Source organism: Sinocyclocheilus anshuiensis, unplaced genomic scaffold (assembly GCF_001515605.1).
Source record: "Sinocyclocheilus anshuiensis isolate Anshui unplaced genomic scaffold, SAMN03320099.WGS_v1.1 scaffold532, whole genome shotgun sequence".
In the NCBI taxonomy this organism is placed as follows: domain Eukaryota; kingdom Metazoa; phylum Chordata; class Actinopteri; order Cypriniformes; family Cyprinidae; genus Sinocyclocheilus; species Sinocyclocheilus anshuiensis.
Window position 1 is genome coordinate 1,736,952 of NW_015555819.1, and position 26,352 is coordinate 1,763,303.

Below are 26,352 nucleotides of genomic sequence, written 5' to 3' on the forward strand. Positions count from 1 at the left end.
GCAATGCTTTCTATAAATCTTCTCAAAAACTTACCACCATGTGTAATCTCTTCGGCTCTACTCGTCTTGCTTGCTCCTTGCGGAATTTGAATGGGCAATTCCGGCATAGGAGGCAGGCATGCTAACAAGGATGCTAAAGACCACAGTCTGTAGCATCACTCGCTAGTGCACCTCTTGAGATAAGGGGAGTGAGGTCTACGTGCTAGAGCCCTGCACGGGCCAAAAACTCCAGCCCTAACCCAGCCCTGGCCCGTGGTGTTCAAGCCCTAACCCGGCCCCAGCCCGACAACGTCTGCAATTTTTCAGCCCGGACCCGACCCGACCCGAGACCAACATCAATATCACTTTAAGCTCTCTCTGACGCACGCTCTCTGATGCGCGCTGTCTCTGCTATACGCAAACACACACACACTCTACTAAGAGGTAAACTTTTATTATAGGCCTCAAACATAACTACCACCACCGACAATCATGCCCACAAATATCAATACAGACTGTCAATTACAGAGAAGCATAACCATGCAGTAGAGAATATAGCCAAGCTACGTGATCCAGCAGCAAATAAGTAAATAAAGATGTATGGCCTACCTTTCTTTGATGTTAAGTAACTGAAGAACATTAAATAATAATAAAAAAACAAAGAAATCCGTTGAACTGTAGGCATGTACGGTGGTCATCATTCACTGTTTATTCGCGCACGTTGTGAAGAAAAAGAATAGCATCCACTGATGAAGGCTTCAGACATGTCCTCCTCTCCTCCAGCATCCTCCCTGCTGTGCTGAAAACGCGTTCGCTGCTACTGCTGCTTGCAGGTATGCTCAACACATGACAGGCAAGTCTTGACAACAAAGGAATGGTCTTCTCATGTTGACTCCACCAACCCAGCAAATCTCGATCGTCATATTCCTTGCTGGGGATTAGGTTGAGGTATATGTGGACCTCATCCACAGCTGTGTCATCACCCTGGGCGACATGATTCTCCCACTCCAATTCAAAGTCTGACAAGGCTCTTTTTTGCTGCCGGTGGCGGAGTATCTGACGTCACCTCTCTAGCTGGCTCCTCAGTCGCATTTCCACCTGTTGCTCGATACCTTGCGATCCAACTCTATGCATCTTGCAGGATGGCATCTCTCTCAGTTTCACAGAATATCCGCAACTGGTTGAATTTTGGCCACAGGAATATTGCCTGTTTATGGAGTGGCTGAATCTGGACCTTTTTACCAATCCATTCCAAGTGGCACTGGCGGATGGTGGCTTGGTAAGTCAAGTCAGTGCTTACTGGCTGGCAATGACGCTTCAGCCTCTCGTGCCACAACACAACAAGGTTCAAGGTTGGATATTGATCACCTTCCAACTCCCGCTGGGCTTCAAAGAAGGAGTGGAGAAAACCGACGAAAAAAATCCAGAACATCTGGGGACACATCAGCCATTCTTTGGGCCTGTCCACGACTCTCCAGCTTTTCATGTAGTTCAGCATACAGCATTCAGATAGACTTGAGTGTGAGAAATACAGTGCTGTAACTTGTTTCTCCCATCTGCAAAACGGTCTTGGATAGCTGGCTTGCCAGAGCGATTTGTTTCACGAATCGGACTACTTTCTTGACAACCAGCAACGTTCCACCAACCTCTGGGACTGTTACTGACAGCTCAGTGATGTCCAAAGACTGTCGGAGGACCGTGTTGTAGATGTGGTCCTGACAGTCCAAGCGCCGGTAAGGTCATAATGCAGCAACAATCGCTTCTCCTTTTGTTGTTGCCTTTTCCTGGCATCTGCGAGAAATAGGTGTGGGGTCAGGCAGCAACTTTTCAGCAGACAGGTGACAATAGGCTGCTCCGATGTTTATTAGTTCCTGGGCTAACTTTATAAACCCTCCTCCAGCCACTGTTTGGAATGGCCGTATGTCTTCGCAGCAGACATCCACACACTTCTCGATGACTTGGGATCTGGCATTTGGTTGCACTGGCTTCAGCTGTTTTGGCCTTATCGTGAGGGAACATGGCAGTGGTGAGTGGTGAGTACATTACTCTTCAACTTGAAATCTGATGTTATGAAGTGACTTGTGATCACCATGTAACTGATCTTGCGGTAGTCATCAGTCCACATGTCTGTGGTCATCCCAACATTAACTGAAATCATCACCTCTTTTATCTCAGCAACAATCGCTTCTCCTTTTGTTGTTGCCTTTTCCTGGCATATGCGAGAAATAGTTGTGGGGTCAGGTAGCAACTTTTCAGCAGACAGGCGACAATAGGCTACTCCGATGGTCAACTGTCACCTGTATGCTAATGCGTGCGGATATGCGTAGGTAATGTATAATATTTATAATATTCTGGCTAGCAGACCTCTACTACCTGCACAGATCTTACTAGCTGGCCTCCGTTACACTCACCCCCATTGATCCTTACTCCCATTCGGGTCACGGCACCAATGTAACCCCTCCAGTTCTACTCCCCTCACTCGCTCCAAGCAGGATTCAAACCAGAGTTTCTGGCATGGGAGTCAGGTGTGCTAATGAGAATGCTAAAGACCACAGCCTCTAGTGCACCTCCTTGAGATCAGTGGAGTGAGGTTTACCTGCACAGTTCTTACTAGCTGGCCTCTTTTACACTCACCCCAAATAAATCTCACTCCCATCTGGGTCATGGCACCAATGTAACCCCTCTGGTTCTACTCCCCTTAATCGTTCCGAGCGGGATTCAAAATCCCTGTGTCGATTCATTTAAAGTGACAAAATTTCTGCAGATATTTAAACCTATAGTGACTGTTATTTCTATTTAACTATTAACTTCATTATTAAGCAGTTAAGGGGTATGACCTGGTGAATTCATGAATCATATTATTCTACTCTAGACCTATTTATTATAAAATTAGCAGACATTATTGTTGCAACTGATTCTTTTTGTCTTTTTATTGAAAAAAAAGTCAAAGTCACAAAGGTTGAAATGCCAAGAGCCAAATATCAAAATTATTATTAATATATACAATAAGACTGTCGCAATATCAGATTTTCATTTCATGATTATTGCGGCCAAAAGAATTCATGATAACAATATTACTGCAATATTTATAGTAATTTTGTTTATTTTGTATTTTCTCTCTTTTTTTTTTAATTACTAATGAATTGTACTCAAAATGTGAAAGTAGCGAGGCAAAGAAAGATGTTATAACCATAACTGTACAAATGTGTACAAAAAGTACTTACCTTTCATCTTTAGAAGTGGTAAAGTGCTAACATGATTTTAATATTTCATTTAGCTGGACAGATTATTTATTTATTCGAGGTAAAAGACAAACTGTCTGTAAGCAACATGGCTATATCTCATATGGAGGTCAATCATCTTTAACTGAATAGCACTACATTTAAAATCCATAGCCCATATGGATTTTTCATTCCATACCATAGATCCTTAAATCTTTAAATGGTTATTAAAGTGGTTTGAATGTCATGAGACCCAGGAAAAAATGGGAACAGAAGAAAACCAGAGACATGGTACAATAAAAGAGATGTGTGAGGTCTTGCACAAGTTTTTGGTTGCACCGAATATTATTAATGACTCATCCAGTGACCACATGAGCTTTAGTCTGACAATTTAAACTAAGCTGAAACATTTTTAAATACCATTATACTACTCATTGCTATGGTGGGAAAGTAGAGGAAGCATCCATAATATCACTTACAGTTTTAAACATTATTAGACCTTAAACAGAAGTATGCAACTTTTGGCGATTCTTTTATATTTACCTAAATGCTGTAAAACTGGCACTGAAAAAATGCATTTAGAAAGTTATTAGATACTCCAAGGTTCTGTACAGTGATAAAGATTGACTACCTTATCAACTTTATTTTGTCCACTCAATGAGTCAGTGTGCTGCCAACTGGCTTCAGGTTAAGCACACATTCAGAACAGATGTCCATCACTATGGTACCCTTCGCTGCTCAAGAGGCATGTGATATTCAATCCAGTTTAATCTAGATTCATTTTAAACTAGGTGCATAATACTAGACCTGCTAGCCGATGAACTCGCATCAGCATCTTCCATAAGAAATTACTTCAATATCTCATTTCCACCAAATGTTTTTTTCTCCAGAAAAAAAGACCCAAAAAATACCACATGATCTCATGGATTTTGTCACCAAATTTAGCATGTTTGTCATTGTTGCTGCGACTTTTATTAATGTTTTGAGACAAGGAGTCATTTTGGTGATATTTAAAATTATTTTTTTTATTTTTATTTTTTTTGTGTTTAACAAACAAACAAACAAAATAAGGTTTGTACCGTTTTCTCTGGTCTTTAGTTATCATTTCACAAGTAAACACAGCTGAAATCACAACAAAGCCATTGTCTTTAACTTATGTGTATGGTTATTTTATCAGATGATGTCTTGTTCATAAACCCCTAAGTGACTGCATATAGTCTTAATTGTCTGACAACAGAAATTAAAATATGTAAATGAGAATAGTTTTATTGGGAATTTGGCTGTATTAAAATAGGAATAGGCTGCATAAAAAGGAAACAAATGAAAAGGGCTGATACAATGTGATAATTTACATGATGTCATCTAGTGACATTTAGGGACTTTTCAAGCAGGCTTTAGCTACTTTTTATTGAAGGCATTCTGCAACACTGCTCATTGAGCAACAGAAGATATCACAACTTCTCATATTACATTCAAATTTGCCAAAGGTCTGCAAACAAAAGCCAAAGAATTTTTCATCATCTTCTCACAAGAAAAAAACAAGCTTTATGTTCTTACTGTATGTCAACAAATTTCTCATTTGAGTTTAATTCCTCCGATTTTACGAGAAACATCTGGACCAAAGTTCATACCTAAACATAACTGATAGCTCCACTGAGTCTCTGGAACTATAAAAGAGCAAACTCTAAACAATACAATGTTCTTCTTGGGTCAGTTTGTGGGCACCAAAATGCAATTCATCAAATAGTCCAAGCCAACTGTGTGTCCAAGCAAATGAAAATGAATGCCTTTTTAATCAGGCAGTATCTAGTTCCCGCTAAAAGTTGCAAAACATTTCTTGAATTACAGTCGATCAATTTCAGTTGCACATTCTGTAGCTTAACACAATAACTCTATCAAGAAATCTACCCTTTTATCTCACCTGTTTATCAGTGTAATGGTTAGACTATAAACCAGTCGATGATGTCTCTGGAATTGCACGTGTTGCTCTGTGACCATGGAGCCCTTCTGGCATCAAGCTACTGAGCAACTGTACAGTATAACCTTCAGTAGTTGCAGTTGAGTGAACTCGTAAACATCGCTAGCTCATATAGCTAGCTGTCACGCACACTGTAGGCATCTGCCAGAAATGTTGCAATTAAATGTTTTCGCGTCTGATGTTTTCATGCTAAGACGCCTGTCTTTGTACTTCACTCTTCAGTTTTTCTTTTTCCAGAACCCATATAGATCCTTCATTCACGGCTGGTATTTTGATTGTGGTTAGTTTCGTATTTCCACAGCATCATTTTTAATCATAGTGTTTTTGTGTTGATGGCCAGAACTATGGTTACTGTAAATATTTTGACCATGTTTGGCATGTTCACCTACATTTCGTTTCTCGTATCAAAACAATTCCCGGTTATTTAACCGCAGCATGGCAGGTAGACCGATAGCTAATCTTGTGGTTGAATTTTAGGTTAGCGCTAGCTTAGCATCAGTGGCGTGTGGTGGCCTTAAGGAATGAGGAGGCAAAATCCACTTGGGGTCCATTTTTGTTTTATTTTTAAGATTAATCTAAATGCATGTACCATATGGAACACCATTAAATCTTCACTTTTTAATAAACCAATGTTATTTGAGATACTATTATAGTTTTTGCAATATTTTTTTATTCGTTTTAATATTTATAGTTTATGGTTTAATTTTTGCTGTGTTTTGACATTTTTACTAGTTTTTGTTTTTCAAAAATACAGCCTATATAGTTTTTTTAATCATTTTATTTTAGTTTAAGTTATTTTAGTACATTAAGCTAAACTATATAAAAATGAAAAATGCTGCCTTGGCAACTAGCTGAAATAAAATGAATACGATTTTTTATATTTTATTTTTGATTTGGTTTTAGTTTCAGTAAACTAACCCTGCAACAAACAACCAACATTACCATATAATACAGAAATATGTACAAATGACTGTTTACATTTCTATTTATTAAATCCAAACTACATATTTGTTTTATTAATAGCTGTTATTCACTTATTATTATTAAAATTATTAATAATACAAACTGTGTTCAAACCATTAGTCAACAAATCCTAATATAACCTAAAATAACAAATCCTTAACTTTTTTTTTTTTTGCATAGCTTTATTCAAAATAAATGCATTAAAGTGATGGTAAATACTTTTACTTTGTTACAAAAATATCCATTTCTAAACATATAAGAATCCTGGAAAAAGAAATGTTTCTTGGTTTCAACATTGATAATATGAGAACTGTTTCTTGAGCAGCAAATAAGCATATTAAAGGATCATGTGACACTGAAAACTGAAGTAATGCTGGAAATTCAGCTTTGCTTCACAGGAATAAATTACATTTTTAAATATATTCAAATAGATGGTATTCGAATAGATATATTCAAACAGATAACATATTTTAAATTGTAATAATATGCCACAAAATTACAGTTTTTACTGTATTTTTAATCAAACAAAGGCAGTCTTGGTAACATAAGAAACTTAACATTAAAGAGGTCATGTAATGATGCTAAAAATAACATTATTTGGTGTATTTGGTGTAATGCAATGTGTTTACGTGGTTTAAAGTTCATAAAACAAACATTATTTTCCACATATTATTGTTGCTCCTCTATGCCCCGCCTTTCTGAAACGAGTCGATTTCTACAAAGCTCATCGTTCTGAAACGCGAGGTGTGCTCTGATTGGCCAGCTATCCAGTGCGTTGTTATTGGCCGAATACCTCAAGCCTGTGATGGAAATGTTACGCTGCTTACCATATTAGGAAACGTTTCCACGATGTGGCGGAGGCGGCAACAATACTACAGCGAGAATAAAAGTTACGCCGTCTTTCTTTGTGTAAACATTTGGTCAGTGTTATGCAAATCTTCCAACACAGTGATGTAGACATTTGGGGGCATGTTTAAATTAGGCATTTTTTTACTTTTATAAAAAAAATATCTAATCACCAAAACTAATAATGTTCACGAGTTGTTTACATTATCATTAGTTCATCCACCAGTTTGACCAACTCAGAATGGCTGCAAACATCACAGGCCAACATTATCACATTAGCAGCGAGATCAGCCAATCACAGCTCACAGATGGAGGAACCGCTTTACATTCTATTTGACCGTATGAGATTTTTCTCATCCAAATTTTCTTTTGACAAGCCACATCCTCTCTTGCCTCTGGAGAAAAACGCCTCTGCTCAGCATGTTCTTTCTGGTTACACCTTGCAGCACATTTAGACTCAAAACTGCTGAATAGGTTACTAGAAGTGTTGCACACCTGTTTATCACAGGTGCATACTACGCTCACAGTACCTGTGAAAGTGACATGTACCCACAGAAGCCCCAGTTGCCCAAAGTTTCTGTTGTTCATCGTAGTTGGAAAGTTGCCTTCACATAGAAAAGTTGCACCGATTCTTTGTATTGAAAACAAACAGAAGCGGTCACTAATGAACACATGCGGGCAGACTGAACCATTGCAGTTTCTTTCAGCATGAGGCTCTGGCAAATGATAAGACTTGGCCAAAGTGCGCTCTCTGAGAAGCGTTACTCGTGGTTGGTCAGACGCACGGGATGCACTGGAGTCCCAGCCAACTATTGAAAGCAGATTGGCAACGTCTGACAAGTTTTGACCAGGCCAGAAAGACCACCGTTGGTTTTCTTGGGTAGAGCGTGGCCAGGCATTCCTGTACAAGCAACAGCTCCTCTAATTCCTCCCGTCTGAAAGGAAGCAAAAGCGGGTCACTTCCTTGAACCGAGCAAACTCTTCAAACCTCCATGTTTTTTTTATGCTCTTCCGCTTTGTTTAAAGATTAAAGCATCTAAATTTCATGTTTTTTTTTTCTGCTTCACTTTTTTCCAAAGGGCCTGATTTCATAATGAAATCAATTTCACTCCACATCCCAGCCAATGCTGTGTTTGTTATAGCAGGAGCAGCACATAAAGACGAGATTGTATTTCTTCTGTGCTCAACAAAGCGATCTAATTGTCTGTTCCTAATCAACCAGTATTGTGAGGAAGGCTTTCTAATTATGTAACCATAGTTTCTGACTTGTAAACAATAGATGGACATTCTGTATTTATGAATTATCTTTAATGCATGGTTGTGACATATGCTGAAAGAGGTTGATATGGTGCTTTCTTTATTTTATTGGGTCATGCCCTTGTAAATGATACAATAGGTTAAATACAACAGGCTAACTGTAGATTCAGTACAGCAGGCTTACTATAAGGCCAGTATAACCAACCCGATCTCATGAAAGTGCATATAAATAGTACGCCAAATAAAAACGAAAACTTGTGGTATTGATACGCAAAAATTTACTTTTGCGAGGATTTTTTTGATATGCAAAAATTGACTTTGGCGTGCATATGCTACGCGATGGGTAGGTTTAGGGTTGTGGGGTAGATGCGTATCATATGTACGCGTAACTGCGTATCATATGCACGCCAACAAATTTCGCATCATATGCACACGAAAACTGCGTATTATATGCACGCCAAACACATGCGTATCATATGAACGCCAAAGTCCATTTTTGCGTATCAATACCACGAGTTTCCGTTTTTATTTGGCGTACTATTTATACGCATTTTCATGAGACTGGGCTCGTATAACTGTCACTAGCCTATTACCTGAACCAGGGGTCAGCAACCTTTTGGGCATGAAGTGCCATTTTTAATTTTTCTGGTTAACCACTGTGCCAATAACATCACCACCCCCACCCTTTTTAATGCATGCTTTATTTATACAGTACATAAGCATTTTTAAAGGTTCAGATAAAAATCTACATTTGATTATCATGCAAATAGTTTGGCGCATTTTTCATAAATTGTTTTTACATTTTTTCAAAAGTTTCTTTATATAAATTTTTTAATTAGACTTTAAATAACAGATTTACAATGTGACCCTAATGGACACCACTGTATGTGTGTAACAAGGCCAATTGGCTCTATGCATGGGACGTAACCTACGTATGTCCGGTTAAATCACAGGCTGCTTAAAAGCTTCCGGTCTATATTCAACCATAGCGTGAATGCGTTACCAGCTGCAATCTTTTGTCAGTGAACGATTAATATTAACTAATATTTATAAATTGTATTGTTAGAATATAACACAGTAAGTATACCACAGTAGACCAAAACCTACACAATACAAAACCTATTTAACGAAGAGTCCCATAAAGTTTAAACATCCGTGAGGGTGGTTTGTCCCGTTTTGTCCCAGCAACATCCCCTGGATGAAGAAAATCGCAATAAGTGGTTCTACATTAGGTAAGACCTAATAATTTATTATATTTCTGAGCACATTGTATGCCTATTGTGAACAGAGTCGCTGTGGTTGCCTGTTTATTTAAAACCTCTTTCGTGGGTCTGGGCAATTCATGTTAACTAGTTAGTAGATGATTCACCTAAACATAAAAAATAACTACTTGCATGTCAATACATACATTTTTAAAGTAACCTTCAGGTTCAGTGTAGACAAACTAACTTGCATTGTTATTAGATTTTGTGGTGTGTATTTTCTAAAAACATGTCTTGCATCCCATCTAGATTTGTGATTTACACCCAATGGACTTTTGGAGACTTGGTGAACCTGCATGCCACAACATGGTTCGTGTGACCAGAGCAGGGACAGCTATAACGAGGAGTGAATTTGGAATAACAAGCAATGCAATGGTAAATATTGATATTGTATTGTTTGTGGCAGAGATAGAAAATAACTGTTATTTATATTTATTTTTCTCTCTTGATGCACACATTGCATGCATTATTTGTATCATAATTATTTAACATTTATTTTGACAGTGTCATTCTCTGTAGCCCATCGATGAGTTCTGCCTCTTCATGGTCCACCTTTCAGTCGGTCTTCCACAGAGAGATCTGGCCTTACACAACACACTTTAATTCATGTGTTTTTATTTGTACAAACTGTTATAAAAAATGTAAATTGAATGTAATGTAAATGTATGTATGTATATATACTGTATATATATATATATAAACATGTAAATATAATAAACATTGATACACAATCAATTCAAGCTTCAGGGTACAGATAATGAAATAACTGAAAATATACGTATAAACTGCCAGAATTAAGGTGTATTATGATATATGGCAATCTAAATATAGGTACAGCATTTAAAATATTTTATATCAATTGAAGACGTTCATCTCAGCAAACACCTATCAGAGCCACATGACAGATGCAAACAAATGTGGATTAACTTTCCGGGAGCTCTGTTGTTATTGCTACTATCTCTTAGGGGTCATAAAACTTAAAGTGAATGGCGTTTAAATCTAAACTCTTAAGTCCTGATCAAATCAGCGCAAAAGTCATGCAGCGTTATCCAGCCTTATTAGCTAGATTTGCTAGAGATCAATAGCACAATACTCACCCTAATGTTGTCGATGTAACTTGAAACTCTTTAAAATGCCTTTCTCGGTTTTGGTGCGACAGCTGGCAGACTCGCAATGCAATGGACAGCATTTACAATAATAAAGGGAAGTTCTTGTAAACTGAAAAGTCATCTTCTCCTCGGTCATCTTGAAAGCTGTTCGTTAAGAACAATGGCTTCCGGCGCAGCGCCGGATGTAAGTAAGGGTCCTGAGGAAAAAGTGACTGTGCATAGAGCCCATTGTGCATTAAAACGTTCAGTTTAATGACCGGTCTATATTAATGTGCTGCTTTAATTGACGTACAAACCCACATCACTCGCACACAGAGATCGGAGATTGCGCTGCGCAAGCACAGAAACATTCAGGAGCTCAGAAAATTGTTGTCAACGCTGCCCCACGAGTTTTAAGAATCAATACTGAATCGCTACATTATATTTCTTAGTAACAAGGGTGGTAAAATCACTGTTTTTGAAGTAACTAAACACAACTTCATTGTTTGTAGAGAGAGAGGCAGACGCAGGTAATTCACACACGCAACTTTAATCTCTCTCTCTCGCTCTCTCTCTCAAAATGGCCATATTTGAGGAAAAAGGTCAAATAGATTGCATCACTGGATATAGCCTAGCTGTCGGTCATTTAACATTTCTATTGTAAAACAGTTGACTAATATTAAATGACTTGCATCTTACCTCACTCTGTTTCAACGTTAAACAGATGCTTCGCACTGGAATTCACGCTCTGCTTCTGTGAACAGTAAACCCCACCTACTTTGATTTGATTGGCCATCTCAATTATTTTGTCATTGATCCATTGATGTGAAGCACCTCGTATGCGCAGTGGTTGCGCGAATGATTTGCCGGAGCCACGAATATCTGTAGACTAGCGCAAGTTAATTCTCCCATTTTAATATTATTTATAGCTCTTAACAGGCTGTGTGACTATGAGGAATGATTACCTCAAAATGTATGTCAGTATGCAGTTTTCCTTATATATTGCTCGCGTGCCAGTGATTATCCCTCTGGATGCCACACAGTCATATAGTTTGCCGACCCCTGACCTAAACCTATACATAAGATTATTAATTTAAACAATCCCATTATGTATTAAATAAGTATGAAACCTATGCATTCTCATTGTGTTGTGAATATGAATACTATCTCAAATAATGTGGCTTGTTGAGAATAGGCAGTGATTCCCACCAGATTTTGTGAGACTGTGGTGGGTGGAACTCAGGCCCTCTATGTTCTAGTTCTTTATAGGTTCACAGCTATAGAGAACTGGAACTATGTGTTCACGCCATGTTGTAATTACCGTAATTCTGAGATGACAACACATAATGTTCTACTTTGAGCTGTTCCACGTCCTCAGACTTGGAGGTAGAGCCTAAGTAGCTCCTAAATGAATCTGGCAGCGGTCAGGTGGTACAGCGGTTACATGGTCCAAGTCGTAGCTCTCAGAAAATTCCCAGCTTACAAGTTGCAACTACGAGTTCTGTGAGCATGTAAACACTTCGTTGTTGATAGTGTTTCCATAGAAATGCATAATTTTAAGTCAGATTAACATCAAATGTTGACATCTCGGAATTATGGTAATTACGACATGGCATGAATGCAGCTTTACATTACGGTCCTTCATAGTGTGCTCTCTCACGTGAGTGGTTCATCACATGCACCCTCATGCAGTCATATCAATTTTTTCTCTTAACTGTTATCATTAGAATATTGTCAATGTGTTGTGTTGTAACATTTGCTTATTTTAAGTTAAAACTGTGGTTCCTCAAAAAATACAAATAATCATGGCAAAAAATTACATTAAAATTAATCAATTCAATGAAAACATTGCCCAGCCCTACCCTGGCAATCACATAACATCTCATCTAGATACACCCTAGAATCTGCTTAGCAACACCCGGAAGCTGCATGTTAACACTATAACAAATACCTAGAAATTTCTCTGAAAAAACCTGCAACCACATGTAACAGAGGCCAGTAGGGAGGCTTTTTTTTCTTTAGCCTCCTTGTTAGTGCGCCCGCCTCCCATGCCAGAGACCTGGGTTTGAGACCCATTCGGAGCAAGAACAAGGTGTGGTGGTTAGGACCCAGGGAGGTTACACATATAACAACTTAACTCAAAAGCAACTGCATATAAGCGAGCGCAATCATCTAGAAACATCCTGAAAATCAACTAGATACACCTCAGCAACTACATAGAAAACAACTAAAAATACCCCCAACAACTTCCTAGCAACACCTTGGCAATCACCTTCATATTCACAACCCAGTTTATATCTCAGAACTACAAGCAAAAACTCAGAACTGCAAGACAAAAGTTAGAATTTTCAGCTTATATCACACAATTCAGAGGAAAAAAAAGTAAGAATTGTGAGATGTAAACTCGTGAGAAAAAAAGTGAGAATTGCGAGATGTAAACTCGTGAGAAAAAAAGTGAGAATTGTGAGATAAAAATTGCTATATCATTGAATTGATGTGTTTGTGTCAACCTGATGGAATATTATGAGAAACGTATTACCAGCCACTCGCAAAAGTTCACTGAGTACACGTGATCGTAATAAGCTTTTTGAAATATTCATTCATGTTGTAAAGACACTGTTCTCCGACTGAAACCTATTGCAGGGAAATGGAAGCGGCTGTTAATATTTAAACTGCCACACTGCACTAAATTAAACAAGCAGGTTAACGTCTTGCAACCTTTATCGTTTTCTCTCATCCTCTAATGACATTCACGTGGAGTCTTGAGGGGATTTATCGAGTGCTGCCATCATTATAGCATGTTACAGATGAAAGTACTCACTAACACACGCCAGGTTGCCTGCAGCCATGGTTCACTAGTTGATCTGTCACACACTAGTGCTCTGTGCGTTAATGTGCAGCCTCTGACAGCTAAAAGGAATGTAAAAGGCTTCAAGAAAGAGCTAGTATCTCCTTAGTCAGCTGTTCTGGACAATAAACGGCCGACCGCAGAAAAGTGCCACGCAAAGATACAGCAGGATTACATGAACGAAAGCTGATTCATCTTAAAGGTATATTGCACCTTAAAATGACCCTACTTAACTCACCGTTTTTCATATCACTTCTGCTTCTCTCATTAATTAATAAGTTAAATTTAAATGTAAATAAGTAAATAATAATAAAGTGTAATAAAGAGTGGCCATTCCTCATCCTAAAGGGGTCATGGGCGTCGGACAGGGGGTAAATAGTGGAACTGAGAAAGTGGAACAAGATATATAGTTATATATTATGCTACTAGGAATAATATTCGCAAGAATTTTACAACTGTAAAAAAGTGAAATGCTCCTTATTTGTCTAGCAGCTGTGCCCTCCCATGTTTGAGGTCCCCCTATCAAAAAGGAAAATGATTTGGTCTTTTAGTCTGGCACTGTCAGCCGCAGAAAAGGAGTCTCACGCTGCAAAACATGAAACCTAAATCAGGTTGTCAAAAAGAGTGGAGAGAAAGGGAAAGAAAGCTGGAGACGGGGAGACAACTTTTGACTAAATATTTTTCTTGGAAGAATGACAAGATCCTTGTGAGAGAAAAGCCTGCTTATCCATACATTACCCATGTACCCTATTGTTGTCAAAAATAGCCTACACCCCCGCCCCACACACACACACACACTGAACATGATTTTGCGATCGCAACACTCCCCTTCCCCCCACTGAACGTGATTTTGAGGGAGCCCCATAGCAAATTGAGTGCACAGGGCCCAGAATTCCTAGCGACGGGTAGTTATGCCAATATTATAGATCATTGCATTGATGACGTATTTTTGTAGGCCAACCCAGAAGTTTGCATCACCCTGGTTCTTTGACAAACACCTAATAGGATTTAAACATTGACTTTTGAAATATTACAGAAAATAAGCTCTATGACCAAGAGAAGTTTATTATTTTTTTTACAAATTGTGTTAATTATGCAAATAATTACAAATAAACATGTTTTATGAATTTTAAGCTAAATATAATGGTCAGTTAGAAATATGTCACAACGCTGAAGTAAAGTTGGCAGCAACTTCCAGTTCACTTTGACTTTAAGCTTCCAACAATTCTTTCAGGCTTTATTTAAAAATCATTTTCGCTGAGAATAGTTAGAATAGTTTGCAAGATCGTGATTATAAACACAATAAACTGTAAAAGCTACTAGTTAGAAGATACGTTTACCTGGTTGTTGTGTTGATGATTAATGTTTAATGTTTAATGTTAATGATTAATGTTGTTTAACCAAAAAACGATTTAAAAAAAAAACATCGACTTAATGATGGAACCGGAAGTGCTAAAATGTGAACTCATTTTAAGGTTTTGCCTACAAAAGTACCTGCAGCACAATAATATTTACAATTTTCATTGGTGACCACTTAGTGATGTTTTTTTTCCCCTCATCACTAACATCACTAAGTGGTCACCAACGAAACCCCCCAGCTAAGTTGATGCCTCAAAACCCACCCAAGACAGGTACTAGACTTAATCATTTGGGATTGCAACATCTAGCCCTATTATATAAGTTAAGTTTTCACCTTCATGTCATTCTGTTTTTTACATTATTTTTTTTGTGGCACACAAAAGCTAAAAACATCTCCCCTTTTCAAGAGGAATCCATGTTATCTGGAATTTCATCAAACAATTTCCCCACACAGTTTCACATATGGATCAGTTGGTTTTAACAGTTGGTTTGAAAGTGACTTCTTTGTGAGCTGCGCTTCATACATCTCTACACTATTAACAATAGATAATGGACCTTTTTTGCCTGTAAAATTTCACCGCAGTTTTCCTAATGTGACCACTCCTTTAGATAGCTTTTGCCAGCAGTTTATAGCGATCAAACTAGTGATTTATAGGTGATTGTGACTTCACCAAGTGCAGAATGTTTCTGAATCAACATCCTTGTTGATCCTGGAGCAACATTCTAAGCAACCAATCAGAATTGAGGGACAAGTTTACAGGAAATGTCAGTTTTAGCCTTACAACCAGAGTTAGGTGCTTCTACACCCTTGTAATTCAACTATCATTTCCTTCTGATTTTAGGAATAAATTATGGGTAGGGTTAGGTTTAGGGGTAGGGAAAGGTTAGGTCTATGTTTTGGACAATAATGTTCAAAACTGTTGATCCAGGAACATGTCTTACTTGGCAAAATCATGGTGACCCAGTTTATATTGTGCTGTATTATGCTGTAATGACAAAATGGAATTGGTTTGGTGTCATAACCAACATTATGAAATGTATTTCCATGTTTGTGTTGAATGGAAAAATAAAAGCATACGGGTTTGGAATGACACATGAGGATGAGTAAATAATGACAGAACTGTCTGTCTCAGGTGAAATAATCCTTTAAAAGATTACATTCAGTGTAATAAATGATTTTGTGCAATAAAGATGTCACACTCTGTGTCGGAAGGAATGATGGAGACGTGGATCAAGGAACAGTCTTTAATAGAATCCAGTATGCAGGGTAACTCACACAGGGAAAGGCTGTTGACACAAGAACATGACGTTGTAGACCAGAAAAAAGACAGACAGCACGGACCGGGACTTAAATACATAACTAAATGAGGGTAATTGACAAGACACATCTGCACCAAATGACTAATCAATGAGAGGGAGAAACCTGGGACACGGGGAGCACATGGGGAGAAAACACACAAAACAGGTTCATAAGCGTGACATATCGCCCCCCTCCCGGAAGGCGCGTCCTCGCGCCGTAGAAACAACAGAGGGAGGGACGGGTGGGAACTTGGGAGGAGGCTTGGGAGGAGGACGGGCACCCGGGAGGGGGCTGGCAGACAGAGTCCATGGTGGAGCCGACAGGGGGTGGAGCCAGGGAAGAGACAGGAGGATCCAGGGCAGACCAGATGGAGACAGGAGGGGCTTGGAGCAGGCAGAGCCAGGTGGGACCCAGGCCACAGCCGTAAAGACGACCCATGGTGGAGCCGACAGAGGGAGGAGCCATGGTGGAGGAAGGGCTGACAACTCCAGGGGGCTGACCGATGGCAGCGGAGCAGGTGGCGGAGGAGCCCGAGGCAGAGATGGAGAGCCGATGAGCCAGGGCTATGGGGAGGATCTGGAGGGCCAAGGCGGAGCAGATGGCGCCGGCGACTGACGTGGAGGCGGGGATCCGAAAGCCGGAGGGACAGAGGGATGAGGCGCAGCCGGAGGAGTGGAGTCCCGAGCATTTTTGAGCCTCCGGGCTCTCAGGACTGCAATCAGGAGCAAACGCCCTCTCTGGGCCGAAGTTGGGAATGGAAGACCTCTCTGTGCTGGACTCGGGGACACGAGCCCTCTCGGGGCTAAACTCAGGAACAGGAGCCCTCTTTGGGCCTACCGTATTGGCCCGAATATAAGACGACCCTGATTATAAGATGACCCCCCTTTTTCCAGATGTACCTTTTGGAAAAAGGCTTTAACATCGTCTTATATTCGGGTCAATACGGTAATTTAGGAACAGGAGCCCTCTCTGGGCTAAACTCAGGAACAGAAGCCCTCTCTGGGCCGATCTTGAGAACGGAAGCCCTTTCTGGGCCGAATTTGGGAACAGGAGCCCTCTCTTGGCTGAGCTCGGGAACAGAGTCTCTTTCTGGTCTGGACGGGGAAACAGGGGACCTCCTTGGGCTAGACTAGAGATCTGTGGGCCTCCCTGGGCCAGACGCGGGAACAGCAGCTGTCTCTGGGCTGAACTCGGGAACTGAGGCCCTCCCGGGGCCATACGTGGGAACCGCAGCCCTCTCTGGGCTGGACGTGGAAACAGGAGCCCTCCCTGGGCTGGACATGGAAACAGGAGCCCACCCTGGGCTAGACTCGGGATCTGTGGCCCTCCCTGGGTCATACAAGGGAACCGCAGCCCTCTCTGGGCTGGACGTGGAAACAGGAACAGAAGCTCTCTCTGGGCTGCACTCAGGAACAGAAGACCTCTCTGGGCTGGAATCGGGAACAGAAGTGATAGAGGGCTCCGATGAAGGAGGGAGGAGAATGGGCATGTCCGCATATATATCTGCCTCCCAGTCTATTAGGTCCCCTTCAAAGTCCAGCAGTCCCAGATACACAATAAGCTCACCCTCAGCCATGGTGCAGTGGGCGGAGCTCCTCTCCGCGATCTCTCTGTCCGTGGCTCTTTTCCTCATGGCGGGCGTTTTAGCTGGCTCTCGCACCTGGTCTGATGTTACTTGCAGATCCAGGGAGATCCTCAGCTCTGTCGCTCCGTTCGGCGATGGCTCGCCAACACTAGCCAACACTTAACCTTTGCAAAGCTACAGAATGAGGTTTGTCGTATAAACACCACATCATGATCATCTTGATTTAGGTGGGCAAATATAGTAGAGGCCCAACATTTGAGTTCTGGGATTCAAAGTCTATTTAAACGTGAAAAAAATTACAAAGCATTATTATAATGTAAGATTAAAAATATATATTGAAGGTTTGGTCACTATTAGGTCAAATGAGCAAATGTGTAGTAAATAAGTACAAGATGCTTTTTTTAATCAGATTAATCAGATTCTGCACAAACTTGGATATCAAAGATGATGATGCATCTGCCAAAAAACAAGAATGGAAAAGCTCTGACATCTCAACACAGATAACAATTTATTTTTCAATAGAAGTGTGTGACATCAGAGAGACGTCGACAAATCATTATTTCATGTGAACGTGGAGATGTTAAAGTGAATGCTGCTAGTTTACAAGAGTTTGAGTTAAACCCTACACTTTCAGAAAAAAAAGGTACAAAAGCTGTCACTGTGGTGGTAATATTTCAAAAGGTAATAACATGTACCATTTAGGTACTAATAAGTACAATTTATGTATTAATATATACATTTGAGGTACAAATATGCATCTTTTAGGGTACAAAAGTGTACCTTTTGAAAAGGTATGGCCCCAGTGACATCTTTTGTACCTTTTTTCTTAAAGTGTAGTGTGTGAACCTATTGTGCATCTGCTCCCAAGTCAGTTGTTCACTGTTTGCTCACATTTTAGTGCATTTTCTTTTCCGTTGGCACACTTTTAACTTCTGCAGATCAGCCAGTGCAAAAAAAGATGCTAAAAGCATCACATAAATTCTGTGTAGGCCTCAACATCTACTAAATGATTTACAATGCAACCAGGCAATAAAAACACATACACTTGCACATGACTGAAACATGTTTGATAAAATGTTTTTTATTGATATTAAAAATGAAAGTACATGAATTGTGCATTTCGGACGTTCTAGCGTGCAGAGGTTAAATCAATTAAAATACACACAGGCTGCATGGGCTACTGATATTAAACCGTTGCCAATGAAAGACAAAAGATCCCTTAATTTTTAGCGCAAAAGGATGTTTTCCTTACACGCCTTTTTCACATGGAAAGTTAAATAACCAGTTTGGAAAGAACAACAGTGGATGCAGTCCTTGCAGGAATAACAACAGAAAAATGGCAATGTCTTCGGAAATATGGGATGTTTGAATAATAAAAATAATGATAGTAATTATAATAATTCCACTGCTTCATCACAACTGATATGAATCAGATAAATATTAGATTATCAAGGCAGAGGGATACACTGCAGGCACTTAGACCTTTAAGTTTCAAGGTACTAAGCGATACTTTAGTATCATTTTATGACCTTAAAGATGGGGCACGTACAAGAATCAATACTGACTTCTTGTGCTTGGCTGAGAAACTGCAAATAAAATGGCCTTGTATTGAGTTTTCACATAAATCCGCTGATATTTCCTGAGTATTAGGGTAACTAAGTACGGTAGCCCTTCAACAACTGAGATGAAGATATATGGAGGACTTGAAAAAACACCCCAACCAAAAGGAAATAAGAGGATTTAGGGCATATTTTTGTAAGATGGCGAGATCGAGGGGATGTATAAACAGTCCACCCTTTGTGACATCATAATGGATCTTGGTGACATCATATTGGTTTTGTTTTTACTTTGCTTTACGGCTGCAGTTCAATTACTCAGCAACAATAGAAAACATTGAACCAGGCACAACACCTCCATCTTCCTGCAGGCTCTTCTCAACCCCAAAAACATGGCTTTCTTTTGTGGATTACCTTAGAGAAGCCAAAAAAATGACGATACGACTACGAAAACGGCACTAAAGTGGCTTAAACTGTAGTGGGGTTGTGTACAATCACGGCATATAGCGACCGGGTTATCCAGATCCTCGTGAGGAAAGTTAAACACAAGGTTTTTTTTGTAGTTGTTTTTGTTTTTTTATAAACAGAAATCCATTTGGCAGATTAAAAAAGCCATGCGGGAGGGAGAGAGAGAGTCTTCTGAGTATGTGCCTATTTTTGTATTACAACATGCCTAAGCGATCCAGGCTACAGCTGCTGTTAAAATATTGATTTTAAAATAGCTCTGTGGCGAACCAAAAGGAAAAAAAATGATTTTTTTTTTGGTACAAAGCATCTACAAAAAGCATTTACATGTAAAATGGGAAAATAAGAGAGCATATAAAATAAAATCCATCAGTTGAGCATCAGTGCTATGTATATTACTGTATTTAGACCGATTTTAATATATAATTTTATAACAAAATAAATAATGCCTTTATACATTGCCCATATTTGTACTTAAACAAACGAACAAAAAGAAGCTTGGCGGCTCATTACGCAAGATACAGCTCAGACTAAAAGAATATTACATGATGTCCCTGGAAACTAATTATAATATATATTTCCATATTTATTTCATATATATTTATATATATATTCAAGTATTTGTTTTCAGGCAAAAGCATGTGAATACTACGGATAAACGTTAAAAATATATGTTAGTTTACATTATTGCGTTTTTTCCCTTTGAATTGATATTTGTGCCTTTTTTTCAGAACTGTAAAATAACGTTACAAAAACACAAAGCCTATTTTGCAACAACAAGAATGTCACGGTACCAGAAACCAAACTGGGCTTTTTTTTCTCTGAAGCATTTTCACGAAAAAGAACATAGAAAATACAAACATCCCACTTTTTCAAGGTCACAATGTCTTTCTTCCTGCAGTGCAAAGCAGGGGTTTTGTGCAGCCACGCTCGAAAGGAGACATGTTCTCCACCTCCAGGCGTTCGAACATGATCCCTTCGGCGTCCCCACACTGCTCCTTCCTTTATCGCGACGGCAGCGCTGAGACCCAATGCATATGTCGCGTCTTACGTACATGTCTGCATGCAGCGATATCCCTCGTGCTCTTGTTTTCTCTTTCAAAAGTCACACTTTCCTTAAAACGGAAAGTTTAATAAAGTTTCAAAGAAAAAGAAATAAAAAACATGCTTTTCAACCCCTTCTCCTTTGAGTCCATTCCCAAAGCTAGCACCATGACATTTTTTGAGCTACGTGTTCATAGTCCATAAAAAAATAGTGCCTTTTTATTTACTTGACAAGAACTTTGACGTAATCCGTGGCGATGTGCAATTCGCAGACTCTTCTCTGCTTTTCATTTGTGATTACAAGGTGCTGGAACAGGAATCTAATTTTACAACAATTCCTTACAGTGTGGATGTCCCTTTATAGTTACAGGTGCAAACTAATATGTAAAAGGACTAAAAGAGAGATACTTTTGTCTCGGGAGAATGCGGTGGAATGGGTTCTTTCATGCTAGCTCTAGCTGTTCCTAGCGCTCCGATGTCCTCCGAACCGGAGAAACGTTCAGCGTTCCGCGGCTTCTTCGTTTTTTCCTTTGCTTCTTCACCTGAATTGTGTTCCTCTGGTTTGTGATGTGCCTTTTTGTTGGTGAACGAAACCGCAAAAATAGAAACTGGAAGAGCGTGTGAGCAGGTCTGATGGGGAAGGAAGAAGGGTTGTTGAGGACTGCCACAGAAATGACGTCAGAGACAAAAAGCTTTGATCCCCTAGTCTTTTTTTCATCGACTCTGTGCAAATGATCCTGGTTTCACTTGTGGCTAACATAGTCTTCTGTGGGAAGAAGGATGGGCGGCAGCTTGCTGGGAAGCGTGATGAGAGGCCTGTGGTGGTGCAGTTGCTCTTGGGCCCTGATTCTCTCTGCCTGCCGCCTAAACTTCTTGGCCCGCAGGATGGCGGGGACGCCTCTCCGTAGCCTCTGGGCGGCCTTTCGTTGCCACATGTCATATTTGGAATATTTCACGGTCACGTGTTTTCTTGGGACCTCCTGTTGCAAGAATAACAATAACGTTAGGAACTGACTCTAGAGAAAGGTCAGAATTCTCACATATTCTACTGGATGATCTCTAAAAATGAGATTCAAACCCCTATAAAACTCAAACTTCTCAACTAAAAATGTAAATGACTTTGCAGATATTTTGTCAAAAATAGCCAAAAATCCTTCAACCACCAAGAATTACTCACTCTCATGTTCTTCCAAATAGTTTCCTTGTTTTTTAGTCCATACAGTGAAACTCAGTGGGGTTCACTGTTGTTTTGGACCCCATTGAATTTCTTTGTATGGACAAAAATAGTTGAATAATTCATTAAAATACCTTCTTTTGTGCTCCACAGAAGAAAGTCGTAAAGGTTTGGAAGAACATGATGGTGAGGAAATTATGAATTTTGGGCAAACTATCTCTTAAACATATATTAAACATATTAACATAGAGCAAAACTCAATGAAAACTCAAAATGGAGAATGATAAGTAGGGGGATAAAGGCAGTTCCATTTGTCCCCAGTGTACAACCATCTAGTAAACATCCCAGGCCATTTTGAGAGACTGGTTTTGTAACCCAATCCAAGTATGTGATGTCAAATCAACAGGAAAATTTCAACCTATGTATGAAATCATATCATTTTCCACTTGGTCAGCAGTTTTGGGGCAATACTTGCTTACTAGTTCCTTACCCTGGTTCACTGTTTTCTTTAACCCACATGCCAGTATGCACAAGTTCAGCAGAAAGAACAGGACGATCAAGATGGTGAGCGTGATAAAGTGCTGGAGAGTTTTTGTTGTTTCCCACGACCAACGTACCTGTTTTAATGCGGGCATCACCGGGATGACCTGTAGGGATGTGGCTGAAACATCCCTCTCTGACTTGGCAGGTTTAGCACAGTACTGTTCTAGAAGAGCTAGGTTACAACTGTTAAAACAACACTCTTCCACAATCCCACGATTTTGAGAACGTCGACTGTTCGACCTGCTAGTTGGTCGACCTGCAGAGATACAAATGAAGATCATGAGTTTACCATTGTTCTGGTTACATTTCAGACAAAATCACTTAATTCTGTCATTATTTACTCACTCTCAATTTGCAAACGTGTTTCAAACCATTTTTTTTGTCCAGGCAATGAAAGTCGTTGTTTTGAACACCATTGACTTTTGTTGCATGGACAGTTCCTCTGTTATTCAAAGTATCTTGATCATCAGAAAAAATGATATGCAGTTTTGGAAGGGCATGAGGGTGAGTAAATGTTGACAGATTTTTCTTCTTTTGAGTGAACTATCCTTGTAAACTAGCCTAAACTGTTTTGCTGGTCTCTGAGTGATGGTTTAGATGGACGAGTAAGATGATGGTTAAGTTGGGTTTTGGGCTTTTGTCAAGTCAGCTGACAGACCAGCTAACTCTACTGGAAAGGTTTACTAAACCAGCCTAAGCAGGTTTGCTAGTTTTAAGTCTCCAAGCCTGGTCAAGTTTATCTGGGTGTCCAACTAGTCATCCAGCCTGGCTAGCTGAAAAGTGAAAAGAAAAAAAAACTAATACCAGCCGACATGCCAGCTAAGACCAATAAACTAGTATAGACTTTATGTTTTTTTTAGCTAACCACCAAAAAGGCCATGCTGGAAGACCATCTGACCATCTTAAACCAGTTAAGACTAGCAAACCAGCTAGTTTGAACCATCATAGCAAGAAAGAGATTTGGCTCAAACTGTCTAAAGAGCCACCATCAAACATGCAAACACATTCAACAAACCCTACTTAGTCAACGTGAATCAAGCTACAGTGGCCTGATTCTATTGTCAAAGCAGATTCATTGTGTTTTGACTGGGACGCATCTGCGGTGTATAATAAAGCCAAAATTAGTGGCATAAAATGGAGTCTGTTTATTTGTTTTCTCGGTCGGATTGATCTTGTTATACCATCTAATTGAGCTGTTAGAAATCGGTTTAGAAGAATTCACCGGCAGCACGTTCCCAGGAACAGAAGATCGAAAGCTTACAAATAAGACAGCGAAAGAGTTGAAGGGCAAAAGTCTTTGCTTCTGTTTGGATGAGTAAATGGTGGATATCCTTTGACCTTGTCCTTTGCCAGCTCAGCATAGATAAAGAGAGCATGAAAGAGAGGAAGGGGGAGGGGTGGAAAAACAGACTTGGCATGAAAGAGTGAAGATACAGGACACAGTAATGGAGGAGAGAAAGCTGGACCGGGAAAAGGAAGGAACAATTGATTTTCAGTCAAATATAATGCGAACGACTTGTGCTTCTCACAGTTGCCACGATCTGAAAGGGAATTCTTGATTGCAGGATGGGAAACATTGAACAAGAGTGGATCTGGTGGATAGAGGGGGGAAAATCTGCGCTGGCCCAAATTGGATAATGATCTTTCGGGGTAGTTAGGCTTCTGCGGCCAAAATAACACAAAGGCCTTGTCTGTTTGTCAGTGCTGACGAGAGGAAGATGACAAATATTTAAAAAGTTGTGCTCTCGACCCCCTCCGTGCAGTGTACAACCAGCAGATGTATCTAAATGTTAATGCTTAATATCTGTTACGCTAAACTAGTAATGAAGCTGTCTCAATCCATCCAGCCGTGTAAGAGGACAAACGACTTTTTTTTTTCAATTGAGTGTAGCCTGGGAACATTTCTGGAGAGGTGAATGGAATGCCACTTGGGTACTATTACTTTCCCTGACGGAATGTGCAAGTAAACAACCAGGCCATTGAGGCTTATTTAGCATCCCTTTCATATGCAATCACAGATATCGTGAGAGAATGCACCCAGTCAGCACAATCTGCCGAGACTTCGCTCGTAACTCTGGTCATTCATGACATACAATTGGCAGGCTTTCCAACTCCTAAGCAAAAGCAAAGAAAATACGAAGTGCAAATGTACGTACTGAAATAGAAACCTCTGTCTTCACACACAAACTGTAGCGCGTCCACCAGCTCTCCGCCGCATAATGTTTCAGCTGAAGCCACTTCGAAGGCAGACAGGGTTAAAAACAGTATGCATATGGGCATTCGTAAGGACCAGTACATCTTTATGACCTGCGGAGATAACATGTTTTAGTTAGTTTAGACAGTTTTAACATGTGCATTTCATTTTTAATGTATAAAGCTGCTGTTTTTCTTTTTTTTATGAAGATCCCATGTATACCTGAACTTAATACTAAACATTTTCCTTCCTCAAAGCATTGAATTCAGTAATGCAGTCCTTCAGTGTGTGCATGCATGGCCATCGATTTTTCAATTATCTGCCTGATCACATGGTCAAAATCAGTATGTCAATGTACAGTATGGAAAAGCGTGTCTTCGTGACCTGGGAAGCATGCATTATAGTTCACAACAGGCATTTTGTCAAAGTAGGCTATAAAATGCATTATTTGTGCATGCACGTTTTTTTTTTTCTTTCTGGTCAGTTTTAACAAGAGCTATATGCCTGCTGATTAATAATACTGAACATTTTAAACTTAAATTGCAGTGTTGTTGGTCAGATCTTGAGGAACTGTAATTTGTTTCTTCAATGCACTGATTTCTCCTATGCAGTTCTTAATACATTCTGAGAATTTGTATGCATGCATGACCTCCAGCTTTTTCAATTATGCATGTCATTTTTTTAACCGTAAAGATGATGCTTTAAGGTCGACCTGCTGATCAATTATCCTCAACATCGTCCGTGGGTATCTGTCATTAGTTCCTCCAGTGCATTCAATTCGCCAATGCAATTCTTCAAATACACTGAAATTCTACTTGCATGCATCGAGTTTTTGATTATCTGCTTAACGCTAGATGATTAATTTATCCAAGAGCTTTTATCTCCTCCTTTACACTCTTACACAACGTTCAACAAGTTGCAAGACTGCTCAAAATACCCAGCTATCTCATTCCTCACAACTCAGTATATAATTTCCTTAAATCCAGCTCATTTAACCTGCTGTCGCCCCCTTGCGCAACTTCTTTCTCCTGCGCGCGTATCCAGAATAAAGTCCGTTTTTATTTGGAAAGCGCTTTTCAAAATACATACTGTTTCAAAGCAGCTTTGCAGAAATGCATAGGGTTAATGTTTGCAATGCCTTATAGTCCTTATTTAGAAGTTCAGCGCTGTCAAACTGTAGAGCTGTTATCAATTTAGAGTGACAAAAACATCTCCAATGCATTTGCGCGCACCGCTCGTGCAAGAGAAAATGCGTCTAAAAATCTTACCTTTTCCGATCATGCCAATTTCTGATTTTTAAAATACGATTCTATTTTTGCAAGTCTATAAAAACAATTTCTATTTAATAGAGCTTAACTATTGCACTCATCGCAGATTTGTCCAAGATTCCGTAGAGGTTGTAAAAAGACTTTCTTTACCTTATTTATGACACTGTCTGTTCTCAAGCAGGTATGGCAAAAATAATGTTTTAGTTGGTCCTCCATGTCAACATAAAAAATGCTGTGCTGTTGTATTTGGTTAAGAAGGTCGGTTTAGTTTCCCCAGTTGGTGTTAAGATGGTGTGTGGAGCTGTCCCAAAAATCAGGCGACAGGCAAAAGTTCTCTGCGAGAAGTATTATATACCCAAACCCGCCCCTTAACACCCCCTCCACCACCCGCCCCTCAGGCGCGCATGTCCCGTGAGAGGCAA

The 26,352-nt window shown here is 39.7% G+C and overlaps 1 protein-coding gene across 2 annotated transcripts; it reads right to left on the reverse strand.

The window, feature by feature from the left end:
- Nucleotides 1–19,995: 19,995 nt before the first annotated feature.
- LOC107675272 (insulin-like growth factor II) lies at nt 19,996–26,269 on the reverse strand. Of its 2 annotated transcripts, XM_016469566.1 has the most exons (5): nt 26,081–26,151; nt 24,885–24,985; nt 24,625–24,775; nt 22,543–22,724; nt 19,996–21,731 (listed from the first exon to the last, which is right to left on the reverse strand). In XM_016469566.1, exons 3-5 carry the CDS (start codon nt 24,764–24,766, stop codon nt 21,495–21,497), a joined length of 561 nt encoding a protein of 186 aa, XP_016325052.1. In that variant the 5' UTR covers nt 24,767–24,775; nt 24,885–24,985; nt 26,081–26,151; the 3' UTR covers nt 19,996–21,494. The 2 variants fall into 2 exon arrangements, with proteins under 2 accessions (XP_016325052.1, XP_016325051.1); XM_016469565.1 differs by lacking the exon at nt 24,885–24,985 and having other exon boundaries at nt 26,081–26,269.
- Nucleotides 26,270–26,352: the final 83 nt, after the last annotated feature.